Source organism: Anolis sagrei, chromosome 2, assembly GCF_037176765.1.
Source record: "Anolis sagrei isolate rAnoSag1 chromosome 2, rAnoSag1.mat, whole genome shotgun sequence".
Taxonomy (NCBI): domain Eukaryota; kingdom Metazoa; phylum Chordata; class Lepidosauria; order Squamata; family Dactyloidae; genus Anolis; species Anolis sagrei.
In genome coordinates this window covers 246,426,696-246,444,787 of record NC_090022.1, presented here as the reverse complement: position 1 = coordinate 246,444,787, position 18,092 = coordinate 246,426,696, and the positions used below count along the sequence as shown (strand labels likewise).

The following is an 18,092-nucleotide window of genomic DNA, read 5'->3' as shown; positions in this document are numbered from 1 at the left end:
TTCTAAGCTGAAGAGCCGGCGTTGTCCATAGACAACCCCAAGGCCATGTAGCCGGCATAACTGGATGGAGCACCGTTACCTTCCATTATTTTATATAAAGGGTGCCATTTTAACATACCATCTAATACAATAGGAACTAAGCATTCAAAGATTTTGCTATCTATGAGGGTCCCAGAACCAAACCCAGCGGATAATAAGGGAAGGAGGATTAAACAGGGGCGCTACTTTTTTTGCTCCTGGCTTTTCAAAATGCAAACACTGGGTTTTAAAAGAACTTAAGAGACAGAATCTTTCAGTTCCTTTTTCTTTGGGTGTCTGGATGAAAGTGGAGAAGCAGAATTTCTTTGACTTACTTTCTCATATTGTTACTCCATTGATAGGAACAGAGCTTCAATGGAAAGAAGTGAAACCAGGAACTTGAACTGCAAAGCAGGATTCTCTACCAGATGGACAATGTGTACATTCCTGTATTTAGATATGTTTTAAAACAATTAAAATACAGTATGCATTGTGGAAGTCTCAAGGCTTAAGCAATCAAACCTGTTCTGCCATTTATCTTGTTGGAATAAGCTTTTAATACTTTGTTTCATAATTACTTTATATCCTACACTGGGATTGCATAATTTGCAACTCTGATGCTCAGAAGAGTATCTTAAGAGTTATCATCCAAAAATAATTTTGTAAGCTATTGTTCTGATGTAACTCCATATTAGTTAAGGATCCTATTGGATCTCAGAAGCTAAACAGGATCATCCCAGTTAGTACTTGGATGGGAGAATGCCATTGAATCTTATGCACTGTAAGCAATATTTTAGAGCAGTGGTTCTCAAAGTGAGCTCTATGGAGCCTTTGGGTCTCCGTGAAGCATACTGAAGGGTTCCCTGGTCCCTACTCCTCCTCATCCAAGATTTTCCTTCTCTTTTCTGCTCCTCCTCCTCTCCCCACTTCCCTTGGCACCAAACACCCATTTCCTCAGCCCCCTTGCCACCAAAAGCCTTTCTCCTTAAGCTCCCTTGCTGCCAAAAGCCTTTCCCCAATTCCCTTGCCTACAAAAGCCTTTTCTCCATCTCCCTTGCCACCCAGATCCTTTTCCCCTCACCATCCTTGCTTCCAAAACCCTATTTCCCTCCCACCACTCAGGGGGTGCTTTGACTGTGCTTTTCCTGCATGGCAGGAGTGGGTTGGACTGGGTGCCCCCTAGGGTTTCTACTATTGTTGCTGTTACTACTGCTACTACTACTACTACTACTACGACTGTTGGGGATGCTTTGGTTGTGGTTTTCCTGCATGGCAAAAGGGGGTTGGACTGGATGGCTCTTGGGCTTGCTCCTATTACTATTATTATAAAGGCTGGATGGTCATTTCTTGCATGGATGAAGGGGGTTGGAGTGGATGGCCTCTGGGATTGTTCCTATTATTGTTGTTATCATTGTTGTTGTTATTATGAAGACTGAATGGCCAACTGTTGGGGCTGCTTTGATTGTGCTTTTCCTGCATGGCAGAAGGAGGTTGGACTGGATGGCCCCTGGAGTCTTCCAATGAAATAATGTTAAGTTTATGTTGGTTAAAATAGTTCTTCCAAAGTTTGCTTATGCCTGATATATATGCATTATATATAACACAATATATAAACATTTCTTGGGGTTCCACGGCTGAAAAAGTTTGAGAATCCCTGTTTTAGCATAAGGAACTAGCAACATCATCTCTGAATACTGCTTGCCTAAAGGAACACTATAAAACTCATGGGATCACCATAAAGTCACTATATGACTTGAAGGCACATATGCACACATACCCCTTGAACCGCCACCGCCCATCCTATAGAAATCTTAGGATTCCATAGTATGCAGCCATGTCACTAAAAGTGGAATCATACTGTTATAATTGTTTAGTGTGAATACCCCCCTCCAGTTTCTGTGTTCATAATATTTTCCCTATCTTTCTTTGCCACCTCAGTGATAACAAGAAATTATCATATTTCTGCAGCATTGGTTTGCCTTTTTGTACAGTGCGGAAACAAATTAATGGAAGTGGTATAATTACCTTCACAGTTTTGCTTGTTACAACACATGGAGATGCTAATGCTTTGCTATACTACTTTATTTTTAGGTTTAATGGTTTTGGGAGCTAGATGTTGATCTCTAACAGCATAGTCCTGTGTCTTTGCCTAACAGATATGTCAGATAGCAGTATTCTATTAACAAGAAGTGTGACTTCATCTTTCTGCTCTAGACACAACTGAGAAATACAGCACATTTGCATAATACAGTTCAAGTACATGTGAAGTCTTGCTTTATAAGTATTAATGTCACGCTTCCAGGTGATGTCAAAGCAGCGCTCATTCAAAACCACATGATCAATTATACCTGGGGCCAATCAGCACTCCAGTTTCTATTGGTATATAGTGGCACTGAAAGATTAGTAGTCAAATGGGAAAATATATGGCCATATTTTAATAGGTAACAGTTGATCGGATCTCCCATAATATTGCAGGAGATTGTGTAGCAATTATAAAACTAAGACAAAGAATTTGATAGCATAACATTTTGTAAATTTGTGTCTACTTCTTGTTCTTGTTACACTGTTGTTACATCCCGTTTAGATTACTGCAATGCATTCTACATGGGGCTGCCTTTGAGGACTATTCAGAAGCTTCAACTAATCCAATGGTCAGCAGCCAGATTGCTTACCATAGCTGTGTACAGGGAGCATCCCCCTCCCCCCCCGTTACATCAGCTCCTCTACCACCCAACTTGGAGATTAAGATCATCAGGAGAGGCCCTGCTCTCGATCCCATGATCCTCGCAAGTGTAGCTGGTAGGGACGAGAGACAGGGCCTTTTTGGTGGTGGCCCCCAGGCTGTGGAACACCCTACCTAATGAAATCGGATCAGCCCCCTCCCTCCTATCCTTTCAGAAAAAAACTTAAAACTTGGTTGTGGGATCAAACATTCGAGCAGTAGACACAGCGATAACAATGAGAATGATTTATTGGAGTGACAATGGACTGACTTGGATTATGACTTGAACTTGCGTAATTTTAATTGGATATTATATATGTGATGTTTTAATGATTGTTTTAAATGTAAATTGCTATTATAATTGTCTTGTTTGGGCATCTAATGGTTGATACAAATTTATACAAAGATACAAATTTACGAAATAAATAAATAAATAAATAAATACTTCATCAGGTGCATCACTCAATAAAGTAGACATAAGTCTACAGAAGTTTATTCTACCAACTTCTTTCTTTTGGTTAAGAGGTGCTACAAGATCTTTTTGCAGCCTAACATGGCTAGATTTGGACTGGACTACTTCCAATTGGGGGACTTGAATCATTCTTTAAAAATCTTTTCACATACTGTGTACTACAATTTCAAGGTTTCTCTTTCCCCTAGAGGCTTAATGGCAGGTATGCATACCATCTTATTTGTTTTAAACAACAACATACCCATAAAAACTAATTTAAAAGATGAAGTAAAATTGATTAAAATGACCTCATTCCTGCCCCTAAAGCCAGTCCAAATAAGGAACTCTTATGGTGATTCTGGGAACTCTTCAATCTTGTTACTAGTCTGAATGATTTTTCCACTTCAAAAGGAAATCAAATTAGATGTACTCTAACCCATACAATTAAGCAGTTCTCAAATTGCAGGGAGGGCTGCCCCGAGGATCCATATAGGGTAGCAACAAAGTTGTAGGCAGGAATATCTGAAAGGTAAAGTTTGAGATGTTAACAACAAAGTTAGTACAATGGTTCTTGCAGAAATTGAGGTACTGAACTTGAATGAGGGAGGGACAATAAGGAAGTTAAAATAAGGGAGATTGTATCAATAGTATTTCATTCTCTCTTCTCTTTCCATCTTTGACCAATCTGTAATAGGGATAGATAAATCTCCAGAATTTTTGTCATCAGCGGCAGCCAGGTTGTTAACTGGGGCTCCTTACAGAGAGCGGTCATCCCTCCTGTTCAAGGAGCTCCACTGGTTGCCATTCATCTACCAGACCCAATTCAAGGTGCCGGTTCTTACCTTCAAAGCCCTGAATGGTTTGGGACCCGCCTACCTGCATGACTGCATCTCTGTATATGAACCAACACGATCTCTTCATTCATCTGGAGAGGCCCTTTCTCGATCCCACCAGCACCGCAGGCGCAATTGGTGGGGACAAGAGAGAGGGCCTTTTCGGTGGTGGCCCCTCGACTCTGGAACTCACTCCCTAAGGACAGGCAGGCCCCAACCCTGGCAGTCTTTAGGAGGAGCTTGAAGACGTGGTTGTTCCAGTGTGCCTTCCTGGAATAATGTTCCCATAGCACTTTGTCTCTCCAAAGCACTTTATATTTTAGGTCTGCTCGTATGTCTTCCACAAATGCCACTATCACCTTTTCGTCCAGGCCTCAGCACTATTTCCAATTTAATTTTTACATTTGGCCTTCCCATAGTTTTTAATTTTATGTTGTCTTATTGATAATGTTATATGTTTATCATCTGTGTTTTATTTTAATTGCTTGTATTGTTGTGATTATTGCTTGTATTGTTGTGTTTGGGCTCGGCCTCATGTAAGCCGCACCGAGTCCCTTGGGGAGATGGTAGCGGGGTACAAATAAAGTATTATTATTATTATTATTATTATTATTATTATTATTATCAGAGGATTTGTCTTTGTCATCTAAGTGCCCTTCCACACAGCCATATCACCCAGACTATCAAGGAAGAAAATCCCACAATATCTGCTTTGTACTGGGTTATCTGAGTCCACACTGCCATATATTCCAGTTCAAAGCAGAAAATGTGGGATTTTATTCAGCTGTGTGGAAGGGGCCCAAGAAAAGTTTTCCAGTTATAAAATTTAGCTGGTCCTGGATCCTGAGAATTTAAAAAATTCAAATGGAAATGGATACACTTCCATACACATTTTCTACACCATTTGATCTTTTTGTACAACATTTCATAATTAGGCCAAATTGGTTACGAAATATATGTACCTAGAGGAATAGTACATACATTCATTTTTATACAATTACGACTAAAATATAAAAGACCACATTATACCCAAATGTGTATGAAAATGTTATGCACTGTTTCCCCTTATAGATATTTTTGCAAATAGTCTTCCCAATTGTGTACAACAATACCCAATGGTGTACAAAAATCCCATTATCCACATTTTACAAGAGATTTTCCCCAACATATTGTATTGTTGTTTTGACTTATTCTTATGCATTGTCTTCCATAAATTGTAAATTTTCTGTGTGAGTTCAAAGAAGAAAAAATGTCAAATGACAATGGTTATATTCATTTGAAATTGTAAAATTTAGTGCACCTTAGAATTTAAATATATTTATCCACCATCCCTAGTCTGAGCTGCTCAGTATAATTCTTTTCTAACACTCACGTTGTTTGTGATCCTGTCAAATTAAGCAATTTGAGAACTGCTTAATTCTATGGGTTAGAGTACATCTAATTTGATTTCCTTTTTAAGTGGAAAATTCATGTCACTAAACATGTCACTAAAAACTTATGAAGTTATGTATGTGTAAACATGTTTAGCAACGTGCTGCACATGCTGTGATCCTATCCATAGACAGGGTATTGAACTCATCACACTAGAGCAGTGGTTCTCAACCTGGGGTCCCCAGATGTTTTTAGCCTACAACTCCCAGAAATCCCAGTCAGTTTACCAGCTGTTAGGATTTCTGGGAGTTGAAGGCCAAAAACATCTGGGGACCCCAGGTTGAGAACCACTGCACTAGAGAATGAATCCACTTTAAATCCAGTTGTTGCCTCCTTCAGAATTCTGGGGTTTGTAGTTTAGGGGGAGCCATTAACAGCCACACTAAACTACAAACCCCAGAATTCTGCAAGAGACAGAAATCAGATTTAAACTGGGTTCGTTCTCTAGTGTGATGAAGTACTTAGTTAAGTTATCCGAAAGAGATTCTATTGAAAGCACTGGAATTTACTTCTGTTGAAACTTGATTGGACTCCTGAAGTAGTCATAAATTCCTTTCATTAAATAAGTATGGAATGAAAATGGCACTTTGGAAACCAAACCAAATGCTATCGCTTTCTATAAATAAGCAGATACATTTTGAGGAAAAGTAGCTTTTAGTTCGTGCTGAAGTCTATTAAAGGCACATATTTAAGCAGAAGATGTGTTCAGCCTTGTATCACATAGTGACCTCTTGAAATTGTGGCCATGAATTGCATCTGCTACTCATCTAATTTGAGCCATGGTGAATTATAAATGTGAACCTAATATAGATGTCCTCACAGCATGTACTCAGTGTTCAGTGTATCCTTAATTCATATTACGATTAACCTCCTCCAACCCCACCCCATTTTTAGATAGGTATATGGACTGGTTGTGAAAGATAATGGTGTAAACAAACATGCAGAAGCATAAATTATTTTTTGAAGGCATGCCTGTTGCAAGCATATTTCTAACCCTAAACACCTAGTTAACAGCTGACTCAGTTGAGTATGTGGAGCACTAATTTATCCTGGTATGAACAGATTAACTAATGCTGAAATGAACTAAGTCACTTTCAACTTTTTCCCTGTGAGGTCCCATCTACACTGCCATATACCATATTTACTTAAGTATTGTGTGCCACTGCATATAATGCATACCTCAATTTTGAAGCTGCACATCAAATGTAATGTGCCCACCGGAGCAATCATAGCACTTCAGGGAGGCAGGAAAAATTAATAAAACCTTTTGAGAAGTCATGCCCCTCCATCAGGCTAAGGCTGGCAAACCCTACAGCCTTGCATGATTCCCAACTGACCTCATTTATGAGACCTTAAAAAACGAGGAGGAGGTTTCAAAGTCCTCATGAGCGCAGCAAGTTGGGAACTGCATGGGACCAAAATCCTTGGATGCTCAAGTCCTTTGCAGATAATGCTATAGTATTTTTTGAAGAAGAGTTTACTGATAGAGGATGATAATAACTTTATTTTTTTGTACCTCACCACCATCTCCTCGAAGGGACTCAGAGCGGCTAACATGGGGCCAAGTCCAAGCAATTACAGTAAGGCAAAATAAAATACATACGAAACAGACGATAACATCAATTAAAAAATGCTAAACAATAGCATGGTAATGCAACAAAAAATAGTGTCAATAACATAATAAAACAAAGTGTAAAACAGTACAAAGATTAAACGAGGGTGAGCTGGGAGTTGCAGTCCAGTCACATCTGTAGAGCTGAGCCATTCCCACCCATTATCAAGGGTGTGGCTCTCCTAATCCCAGCCTATTTGCCAGGCTGCATCTCCCAACATCTTTACCCCTTAGCTAGGCAGGCTGGGGATTATGGGAGTTGCACCCCAACAAGAAGGCCGAGCCATCTGACTGGTTAGGAGGAAAGCCTTGAGTTTTAGACAGATCTGGGGTTGATGGGAGTTGAAGCCTGGGTAAACATGGTACACATACCCTTCATTGGGGGGGGGGGGGGGCATACCAGGAAGGGTATGTGTGATGAGAATTGCCAGATCTGGTGTTCATGGGAGTTAGGAATTGTGGGAATTGTAGTCCAAAATACCTGGAGGGCCTGTTGGAAAGTCAGACAAATACAGGTACCTTCTTCCACCTATGGTGGACATGTGAAAGAGCAAAAAGATTTTTGAAGAAGATCCACCTCATAATTCAATCGATTCTGGAGACAAAAATGGAATTAAAACCAGAGTACTTCCTTCTTGGATTATTAGACTTCAGTATCAATAAAAATAAGGATACACTTTTCTTTCACATGGCCACCGCGGTGAGAATAATCTATACACAAAGAAATGGAAATCTAATGATGTCCCAACAATTGAGGAATGGACACTCAAAATATTGGACATTATAAATATGGATAGTTTATCAAATCATCTCAGAAACCATCAGAGGACAAGGACAGACTGGCCCTCAATCAGAAATTTCCTGAAGTACTACCAACCACAAAGCCTAAAGCAGGCCACTACGACGCCATAGGAGGAAGACAAATAGACAATCGGGGTTACTGGGAAGAGTTCACAACAATAACCCACATCTCAACGTGTGATTACACTTTTTCTTTTTTCTCCCCCTCCCCTTTTTTTCTTTCCTTCCTTCTCTATTTTCATTTTTACTTTATTATTAGTATTATTATTACTCTTTTTTGTTTTGTTTTTGCATGCTTGCGCAGATATCAAGTAGATTTTATATAAATACTTTCTTCACAAACAAAACCTTTTCACATCCTCCTAATAAAGATTATTCAGTAAAAAAGAAAACACCTGGAGGGCCAAAGTTTGCCCATGCCTGGTCTTGAGCCTCACCAAACTACAACTCCCAACAGTCCACGGCATTGAGCTATGTCAATGAAAGCCATGTCGAACTGCATTAATTCTACAGAGTAAATGCACCAACACACAACCCATTCTATGTGAAAAATACAAAATAGGATTCTCCCAAAGGAGCGCAGGGGAAAATGTGAGGTAAACCCGACCTCTCTGCTTTCTGTGAAAATGGCTTTCAGCCTCAACAGCTGGAGGACTCCGAAGGCTCCATAGAAACTGGGGGGAAGTGGCCTCAGCAGCTGTTCCGAAACAACAAAAGGCACTTTCTCCTCCATGGCTGCCTTGCCAAAAGGAGCAAAGGCTTGCTTTTCCCGATCAGTTTTGTGAGGCCAACATGATTCTGCAGGCAAGAGTGGAGTGAGTCAAAATTAAGAGGCAGAGGAGCTTTCTTGCTATGAAACATGGCAGAATCAGAGTCATTATGTCTGTATGGTGGCATAAATGCAGTTTGACCCCACTTTAATTGCAAAGGCTCAGTGCTGTCATTAGGGAAATTCGTTTGGATGCAGGTGAAGACAGCAGACAGACAGCAGGCGATCATTTTGAGAAAGTTTACTGCTGGCCCAAAGTGGCAACAGTCTCCAACTTGTGCTGGGAAAAAAATAAACTGCCACACCCAACTTAGGTGTGCCGGCTTGATGTAAACTTTTTCTACCATGCATACACTGAACAAAGCTTAAGTTCCCGCTTTCCAAAATCACCCGTTATTTGAAATAGGCAGAAATATTCTCGAGTATCCAGAGTTACATTTTGTTGCTATTGTAACAAGCATTCTATTGTCCCTTGTAGTTCAGAGCGAAGAAACAGAATATATGACTGTGATAAGACCCTGGGAAACAGAGGAGTTTCACTTCTGTTCCAAGCACCTTATCAGCTTAGGTGAAGACTGTGTCTTTCAGAGACTGTTAGAAACAGCAAATGGTTGCCTAATATTCAGCTGTTAGGATCTTTGGACATTTTAATTTAAGCATTATTTTGAGACACTTTTTAAAACCATTTCTCTGAGAATTTCTAAATACAATTAATCACTAAAAGCTGTTCCCCTTTACTATGGAATCCTGGGAGATATAGTTTAGTGAGGCACCAGCACTCCTTGGCAGAGAAGGCCAAACACCTTGTTGAACTGTTAAGGCACCACGCCTGAAATATTCCTAGTCTGGTTCCCAATTAAGACTAGAAAGTGAGGAGAATAGCAATTAACAATGGCTATTTGCTTCTTCAGAACTACAACTTGCACGATTCCAATGCACTGAGCCAGGGCAGTTAAAGTGGGGTGAAACAGTGTACATGCAGTCTGTGTACGTGTGCGCGTGTGTAAGTGAGAGAGATGAATGCCCCGCCGACACTGACCATTAATAATAATAGTAATAATAATAATACAATTTATATTCCGCCCTTCTCTCCTAGGGGACTCAGAACAGATTACCACCATTTACATATATACAAGGGGCCCCTGGTGGCGCAGCGGGTTAAACTGCTGAGCTGCTGAACTTGCTGACAGAAAGGTCGGTGGTTCAAATCCAGGGAGCAGGGTGAGCTCCTGCTGTTAGGCCCAGCTTCTGCCAACCTAGCAGTTTGAAAACAAGCCAATGTGAATAGATCAATAGGTACCGCTTCTGCAAGAAGGTAACAACACCCCATGAAGTAATGCTGGCCACATGAACCTGGAGGTGTCTACAGACAACGTAAGCTCTTCGCCTTAGAAATTGAGATGAGCACCACTCCCCAGAGTGGGACACAACTAGACTTAAGGTCAGGCGAAATCTTTACCTTTACTTATACATAGGCAAACATTCAATGTCTTTACTTTTCAATGCTGCAATCTGCTCTGAGTCCCCTAGAGGAGAAAGGCGAAATATAAATAAAGTGTATTATTATTTGAAACACAACAAGATGAGTCCACAGCAGACACTCTGCTGGCTGTTGTATTGGATTACACGCCTGACACTTCCCAAGTGACTAGGACTGTGATGTATTGGTGAATAATGCATGCAGATCCCAGTAAGGTGGCCTTCTGCAGCTGGCAGATGGTAATTTTGTCAGCGCTGATTGTGCACCCAGTGTGCCAGTCTTTGCAGTTCAATCTCTAAATCCTCAAATCGTGTCAGCTTTTCCAGTTGTTTCTCTTCAACCCTGCTGTCACTTGGGATTGCAACATCGACAATCCATCCTTTGTTTTTTAACACGATCGTGAAGCCAGGAGTATTAAGTGTATTATTATTATTAAGTGTATTATTATTATTATTATCATCATCATTATTACAATCATATACAGTGAGACACACAAACACAAAGGCTGAGGCTTCTTCATTCATTTTCCGGCTTCTGGAGGCAGTGCTCATCTCTGGCTCTGGGGAGGTGCTTTGCTCCATTTTCAAGCTGAGGAGCCTGTGTTGTCACCTCCTAGTTGTGCGCCTGGCAAAATTACTTGGAGTATCTCTTTGCCTTTTCCCACCAAAAACAGCACCTATTGATCTACTCACATTTGCATGTTAAGGCACCATGCCTGAAATATTCCTAGTCTGGTTCTATCAACTGCTAGGTTGCCCCGCTCCCTGGATTTGAACCACCAACTTTTGGTCAGCAAGTTCAGCAGCTCAGTGGTTTAACCCGCTGCACCACCAGGGGGCTCCTAAAACAACAATATCAGTAAAATACACAATTATTTTTTTTGCTGGATTTAGAAACAATATTGTGTATATGGGCAAAACCAGTTCAAGCCAGTTGGTGTTTGTTCAGCTATAAAAAAACATAATATGCAACAACATTGTAAAATTAATGCAGTTTGACCACAATTAAAACTGCCAAGGCTCAATGCTAGGCAATCATGTAGGAGTTCCCGGTGGCATAGTGGATTAAACCCTTGTGCTGGCAGGATTGCTGATAGGTCAGCAGTTCGAATCTGAGGAGAGTGGGTTGAGCTCCCTCTGTCAGCTCCAGCTCCCCATGCAGGGACATGAGAGAAGCCTCCCACAAGGATGGTAAAACATCAAAACATCTGGGCAATGCCCTTGCAGATGGCCAATTCTCTCACATCAGAAGCGACTTGCAATTTCTCAAGTTGCTCCTGACATGGAAAAAGAAGGCAGCTGCACAAGGTCTTTAGCCTGGGAGCTGTAGCTTTGTACAGGCAGTCACCAAGTTATGAATGAAATAGGTGATGTAGGATTGTTCTTAAATTGGAATTTGTAAGCTGGAACAGGTACATTCCTTAACTCCATAATATATATCAGGCATGGGCCAACTTTGTCCATCCAGGAGTTTGGACATCAACTCCCATAATTCCTAACAGCCTCAGGCCCTTTCCTTTCCCTCCTCAGCTGCTTAAGCGGCTGAGGAGGGAAAGCAAAAGGCCCGCGGCTGTTAGGAATGTTGAGAGTTGACGTCCAAAACTCCTGGAGCAGGAATGGGCAAACTCAGGCCCGGGGCCCGATGCGACTCCTTGAGCTCTTTTCTTAGGCCATCTTCTCTCTTGCTATCCTATTCTTTCTTCTCTCTTTCCTTCCTTCTGCCTTCCACTCCTTTGTCCTTCCTTCCTCTCTCCCTCTTCCTCCTTCATTCCCTTTCATCTTTCCTTCCTTCTCTTTCCTCCGTCCCTCCCTCTTTCTCTCTCCCTTTCATCCTTCCTTCCCCCTTTCTGCATTCCTCCTTCCTTTCCTTCAACCCTTTTGTCTTTCCTTTCTTCCCTCTTTCCTCTCTCCTTTTTTCTCCTTCCTCCCCTTTTGTCTTTCCTCCTTCCATTTCCTTTCTCCCTTTCATCTTTCCTTCCTTCTCTCTTTTCTTCCTCATATCCTTCTCTTCCTCCCTCCACTTTTCCTTCCTTCCTTCCACTCTTCCCTTCCCTTCCATCCTTCCCTTTTGTCTTTCCTTGCTTCCCTCTTTCTCCTTCCATCCTTCCCTTCCTCCTTTTTGTCCTTCCTTCTCTTTCCTCCCTCTCTTACATCCTTCTCCTCCTCCCTTCACTTTTTCATTCCTCCCATCCTTTCGTCCTTCCACTCTTCCCTTTTGTCTTTCCTTGCTTCCCCCTTCCCTCCCTCCCTCTTTCTCCTTCCAACCTTCCCTTCCTCCCTTTCATCCTTCCTCTCTTTCCTCCCTTCCTTCTATCCATCCATCCTTCTTTTCCTCCCTTCACTTTTCCTTCCTCCACCTTTCTTTGTCTTTCCTTCCTTCCCTCTTCCCTCCCTCCTTCCCTCTTTCTCCTTCCATCCTTCCTTCTCTCTTTCCTCCCTTCCTTCTATCCATCCTTCTCTTCCTCCCTTCACTTTTCCTTCCTCCTTCCCTTCCTCCCACCTTCTCTTTTGTCTTTCCTTCCTTCCCTCTTCCCTCCCTCCTTCCCTCTTTCTCCTTCCATCCTCCCCTTCCTCCTTTTTGTCCTTCCTTCCTTCCTCCCACCCTTCCCTTCCATCCTTCCCTTTTGTCTTTCCTTGCTTCCCTTTCTCCTTCCACCCTTCCCTTCCTTTTTGTCCTTCCTTCCTTCTCTTTCTTCCCTCTCTTCTTTCCTTCACTTTTTCCTTCCTCCTTCCCTTCCTCCCACCCTTTTTTGTCTTTCCTTCCTTTCCTCTTCCCTCCCTCCTTCCCTCTTTCTCCTTCCATCCTTCCCTTCCTCCTTTTTGTCCTTCCTTCCTTCCTTCTCTCTTCCCTCCCTCCTTTCCATCCTTCTCTTCCTCCCTTCACGTTTCCCTTCCTTCCACTCTTCCTTTTTGTCTTTCCTTCCTTCCCTCTTTCCTCCCTCCTCCCATCCTTCCCTTCCTCCTTTTTGCCCTTCCTTCCTTCCTTCTCTCTTCCCTTCCTTCTTTCCGGGCTGCCATTCCTCTTGGGAGTGCTAGCATGCGGCCCCCAAGTTAGAAAGTTTTCCCACGCCAAGCCGGCCCTTGCTTGCTTGGCCCAGTGCTGTGGAATCTTGGTCTGGCCGGTGCTTCCTGGGCGTTGGGTGGCGCTGTGCAGCCTGGAGCTCCGCCTCGCTCGGCCTTCCCCCCTCCGCCTTGGGAGAGAGGCGGAGCGCGGCCTGATGAGCAGCTCCTCCTCCTCCTCCCTTGCCTTGCCTTCCTTCCTTCCTCTTCATTCTGTGGAGGAGCCTCCGTGCGGCACACTTCTCCGAGTCGGAGGGGAGGAGGACGAGGAGGAGGAGGACGAGAGGCAGGCGCGGGGCTGGGCCGGTCCCCTTCCCTGCCTTCCTTCCTTCCTTCCTTCCTTCCTTCTTTCCTGCCTTCTTTCCAGGCAGCCGTTCGCGCTCGCTCCCCTTCGGCCGGGCTGCAGCGGGGAAGGCGCCCCCAGCCCGGCCCCGCTTCCAGGGGAGCTCCGGCCAGGCGGTGGCGGCGGGGCCGGGACGCCGGGCGCCTGGCAAGAAGTTTACTTGAAGCCTCCTCCTTCCTTCCTTCCTCCTCTCCTCTCCTCCTGCCTCCCTTCCTTCTTTGGCGGCGGAGATGAAGCTCAGCCGGCAGTTCACCGTCTTCGGCAGCGCGATCTTCTGCGTGGTGATCTTCTCGCTCTACTTGATGCTGGATCGGGGCCACTTCGACCACCCCAAGAACCACCGGAGGGAGGGCTCCTTCCCCCAGGTGAGGCCACGCGCGGCGTCGGTGGGTGGGTGGGGGCCCAAAAGGAGAAGAGCCTTGGCTCATGGGAAGGAGGCTTGGCGGGGGCCAGGAAGGAAGGGCCACCCCATTGATTCCAAAGGAGAGAGAGAGAGAGAGATCACTCGGGTCTGGAGTGGGTCGTGGCGGGTCAAGTCACTTCTGAGCGGCACTCGCCCCTCCGTATCCACGGACCCAACCATCCACGCCTTGGCAGTACTCCCCATTCACAAATCTTACCAAATAATGTGCATGTGTATGGAGATAGATCTTTCTTATGCATCTCTATACATATTTCCTGTGTATACTCCATGCATGGGAAATACAAACAAAGTCATATTCTATTGACTTTCCTACTATGTGTGTATAGAAAGAAGTGGCCAAGAAATAGACAGTATTCCTCCATATCCACGGACCCAACCATCCATGGCTTGGAAATCTTAACCATTCACAAATATTCCCCAAATAGTGTGTATGTGTAAGGAGATATGTTTCCAGTACATATTTCCTGTGTAACTCCATGCATGGGAAATATAAACAGACTCATATTTTACACACACACACACTTTCGTGGATGTATGAAGTGGCCAAGAAATAGACAGTATTCCTCCATATCCACGGACCCAACCATCCACGGCTTGGAAATCTTAGCCATTCACAAATATTCCCCAAATAGTGTGCATGTGTAAGGAGATATGTTTCCAGTACATATTTCCTGTGTAACTCCATGCATGGGAAATATAAACAGACTCATATTTTACACACACACACACTTTCGTGGATGTATGAAGTGGCCAAGAAATAGACAGTATTCCTCCATATCCACGGATCCAACCATCCATGGCTTGGAAATCTTAGCCATTCACAAATATTCCCCAAATAGTGTGTATGTGTAAGGAGATATGTTTCCAGTACATATTTCCTGTGTAACTCCATGCAAGGGAAATATAAACAGACTCATATTTTACACACACACACACACTTTCATGGATGTATGAAGTGGCCAAGAAATAGACAGTATTCCTCCATATCCACGGACCCAACCATCCATGGCTTGGAAATCTTAGCCATTCACAAATATTCCCCAAATAGTGTGCATGTGTAAGGAGATACGTTTCCAGTACATATTTCCTGTGTAACTCCATGCAAGGGAAATATAAACAGACTCATATTTTACACACACACACACTTTCGTGGATGTATGAAGTGGCCAAGAAATAGACAGTATTCCTCCATATCCACGGACCCAACCATCCATGGCTTGGAAATCTTAGCCATTCACAAATATTCCCCAAATAGTGTGCATGTGTAAGGAGATATGTTTCCAGTACATATTTCCTGTGTAACTCCATGCATGGGAAATATAAACAGACTCATATTTTACACACACACACACTTTCGTGGATGTATGAAGTGACCAAGAATTAGACAGTACTCCTCCATATCCACGGACCCAACCATCCATGGCTTGGAAATCTTAGCCATTCACAAATATTCCCCAAATAGTGTGCATGTGTAAGGAGATATGTTTCCAGTACATATTTCCTGTGTAACTCCATGCATGGGAAATATAAACAGACTCATATTTTACACACACACACACTTTCGTGGATGTATGAAGTGACCAAGAATTAGACAGTACTCCTCCATATCCACGGACCCAACCATCCGTGGCTTGGAAATCTTAGCCATTCACAAATATTCCCCAAATAGTGTGCATGTGTAAGGAGATACGTTTCCAGTACATATTTCCTGTGTAACTCCATGCAAGGGAAATATAAACAGACTCACATTATATATATTTTCGTGTGTGTATGAAGTGATCAAGAATTAGACAGTATTCCTCCGTATCCACGGACCCAAACATCCACGGCTTGGAAATCTTAGCCATTCACAAATATTCCCCAAATAGTGTGCACGTGTAAGGAGATATGTTTCCAATACATGTTTCCTGTGTAACTCCATGCAAGGGAAATAGAAACAGACTCACATTATATATACCGTATATTCCGGCATATAAGACGACTGGGCATATAAGACGACCCCCAACTTTTCCAGTTAAAATATAGAGTTAAGACGACTCCCATGCATAAGACTACACCCGCGTATAAGACGACCCTTGACTTTTGAGAAGATTTTCTTGGGTTAAAAAGTAGTCTTATACGCCAGAATATACTGTATATATATATATATCGCGTGTATGAAGTGACCAAGAATTAGATAGTATTCCTCCATATCCACAGACCCAACCATCCACGACTTGGAAATATTAGCCATTCACAAATATTCACAAACTAGTTGGGATACCCAGCAGTGCCCATGTTATTTGAAAAAGGCATTGTTTCTTTTTAGGATGTTAGGTCATATCATTTAGTTAATCGGTAACACTATTTATTAGGGAAAAAAAGCCAATTTTTGATTTGGTTTTTTAAATGAATGCTTCCATTAGAAAATGCATAAGGATGTGGGTGAAGTACAATTCCCAAAACCGTAGGTCCATCCTTCCCAAACTCTGCAAATATTTACAGTTGGCCATGTTGGGTCTGTGTGCCAAGTTTGGTCCAGATCCGACATTGGCAGGGTTTAGTGCTCTCTGGATGCAGATGAACAATAACTCCCAAAATCAAGGGTTCAGTGTGCTCTGAGTGCAGGGTGAACTATTCCAGTATGTTCTGTTGGTCACCAGGGTTCTGTGTGCCATGTTTGGTCCAGATCTGTCATGGGTGAGGTTCAGAGTGCTCTGGGTGCAAGGTGAACTACAATTCCCACACGGGTGAGTCAGTTCTCCAAGCCCCTCCAGTATGTTCTGTTGGTCATGGTGAACTACAACGTCTGCAAATCAAGGTCAGTTCCCCCAAACCTGGTCATGGGGGTCTGTGTGCCAAATGTTGTCCAAGTCCATTATCAAAGGGGGTCACAGTACTCTGCTTTGATGCAGGGTGAACTACAACTTCCATGCTGTTGAGTCAGTCCCCCAAACCTGTCCAGTCTATTCATTTGCTGATCAATTCCTCTGTTTGCTGTGTCCCATTGGAAAGGGTAGGAAAGGGTTAAAGGAGAGGCGGTGGGTGGGGTCATGCAAATTTATCACAAGGAACCCTGGGATGCCTGCCTCTGGTGGAGGAAACATATCAAGTATAGGATGAAATTGTCCCTGAATGAAAGCATTCCTTGGGTGGTGGGCCGTGGTGTTTGGGGAGGACATTGGCGATATTTGGGCTACATGTTCATGGCGCTTGCTCTAACCTGCAATGTCAGCAACATATACATTTTTCACTTTTATTGTTATGTATAGGAAATATAAACCAACTCATATTCTATTTGGGTGATTGTGAGTTTTCCAGGCTGTATGGCCATGTTCCAGAAGCATTCTCTCCTGACGTTTCACCTACACCTATGGCAGGCATCCTCAGAGGTTGTGAGGTCTATTGGAACAGACCTCACAACCTCTGAGGTTCCAACAGACCTCACAACCTCTGAGGATGCCTGCCATCAATGCAGTGTACTGTATGTTTATTTTATGCGTTGTTTTTAGGCTAATTGTGTCATATGTAAGCCGCTGCCCCGAGTCCTTTTGGGGAGATAGAGCCAGGGTACAAAAAAAAAGTTATTATCTATATAAATAAAAATGTAATGTTTGTTTGTGAGATTAACATAACTCAAAAACCACTGGACGAATTGTCACCAAATTTGGCCACAATACACCTCGCAGGCCAACGAGTGACCATCACTCATAAAAACACTGAAAAACACAGCAGAAGGGACTTAAAAAGCCAAAAAACAAAAAATACATTACAATGCATGCGCAAAACCACATGTATATACGCAAACACACATATATACAAATATATACACACACAAACTGGGCCACAGCAACACGTGGCAGGGGACAGCTAGTTATTCATAAAGAATCATGGGCAGTTTCTGGTGCTGGTCTCTGGGGATACTGTTTTATTTGTTACCCATCTCTCCTCCCAGCTTGATGAAGGGAGGTGTGCTCTGCTTCCACCTTTTTCTCCCACCCGCCGCGACTAGGATCTGGGTGTTCATCTACACTGTGGCATGAATGCAGTCCGACATCACTTTCATTACCCTGTCTCAGTGCTATGGAATCAGTGGATGTGCAGTTTTACAAGCTTCTCTGCTAAAGAGTGCTGGTGTGTTACTAGCACTCCCAGGATTCTATAACACTG

General features: G+C 43.0%; 1 protein-coding gene across 1 annotated transcript in view; it reads left to right on the top strand.

The window, feature by feature from the left end:
- Nucleotides 1-13,384: 13,384 nt before the first annotated feature.
- MAN2A1 (mannosidase alpha class 2A member 1) overlaps nucleotides 13,385-18,092 on the top strand; it is a 93,215-nt gene continuing 88,507 nt past the window's right edge. Inside the window, exon 1 of the mRNA XM_060761887.2 lies at nucleotides 13,385-13,884. Within this exon, the coding sequence (XP_060617870.2) occupies nucleotides 13,750-13,884 (135 nt within the window). The 5' untranslated portion in view covers nucleotides 13,385-13,749. The remainder of the gene's footprint in view (nucleotides 13,885-18,092) is intronic.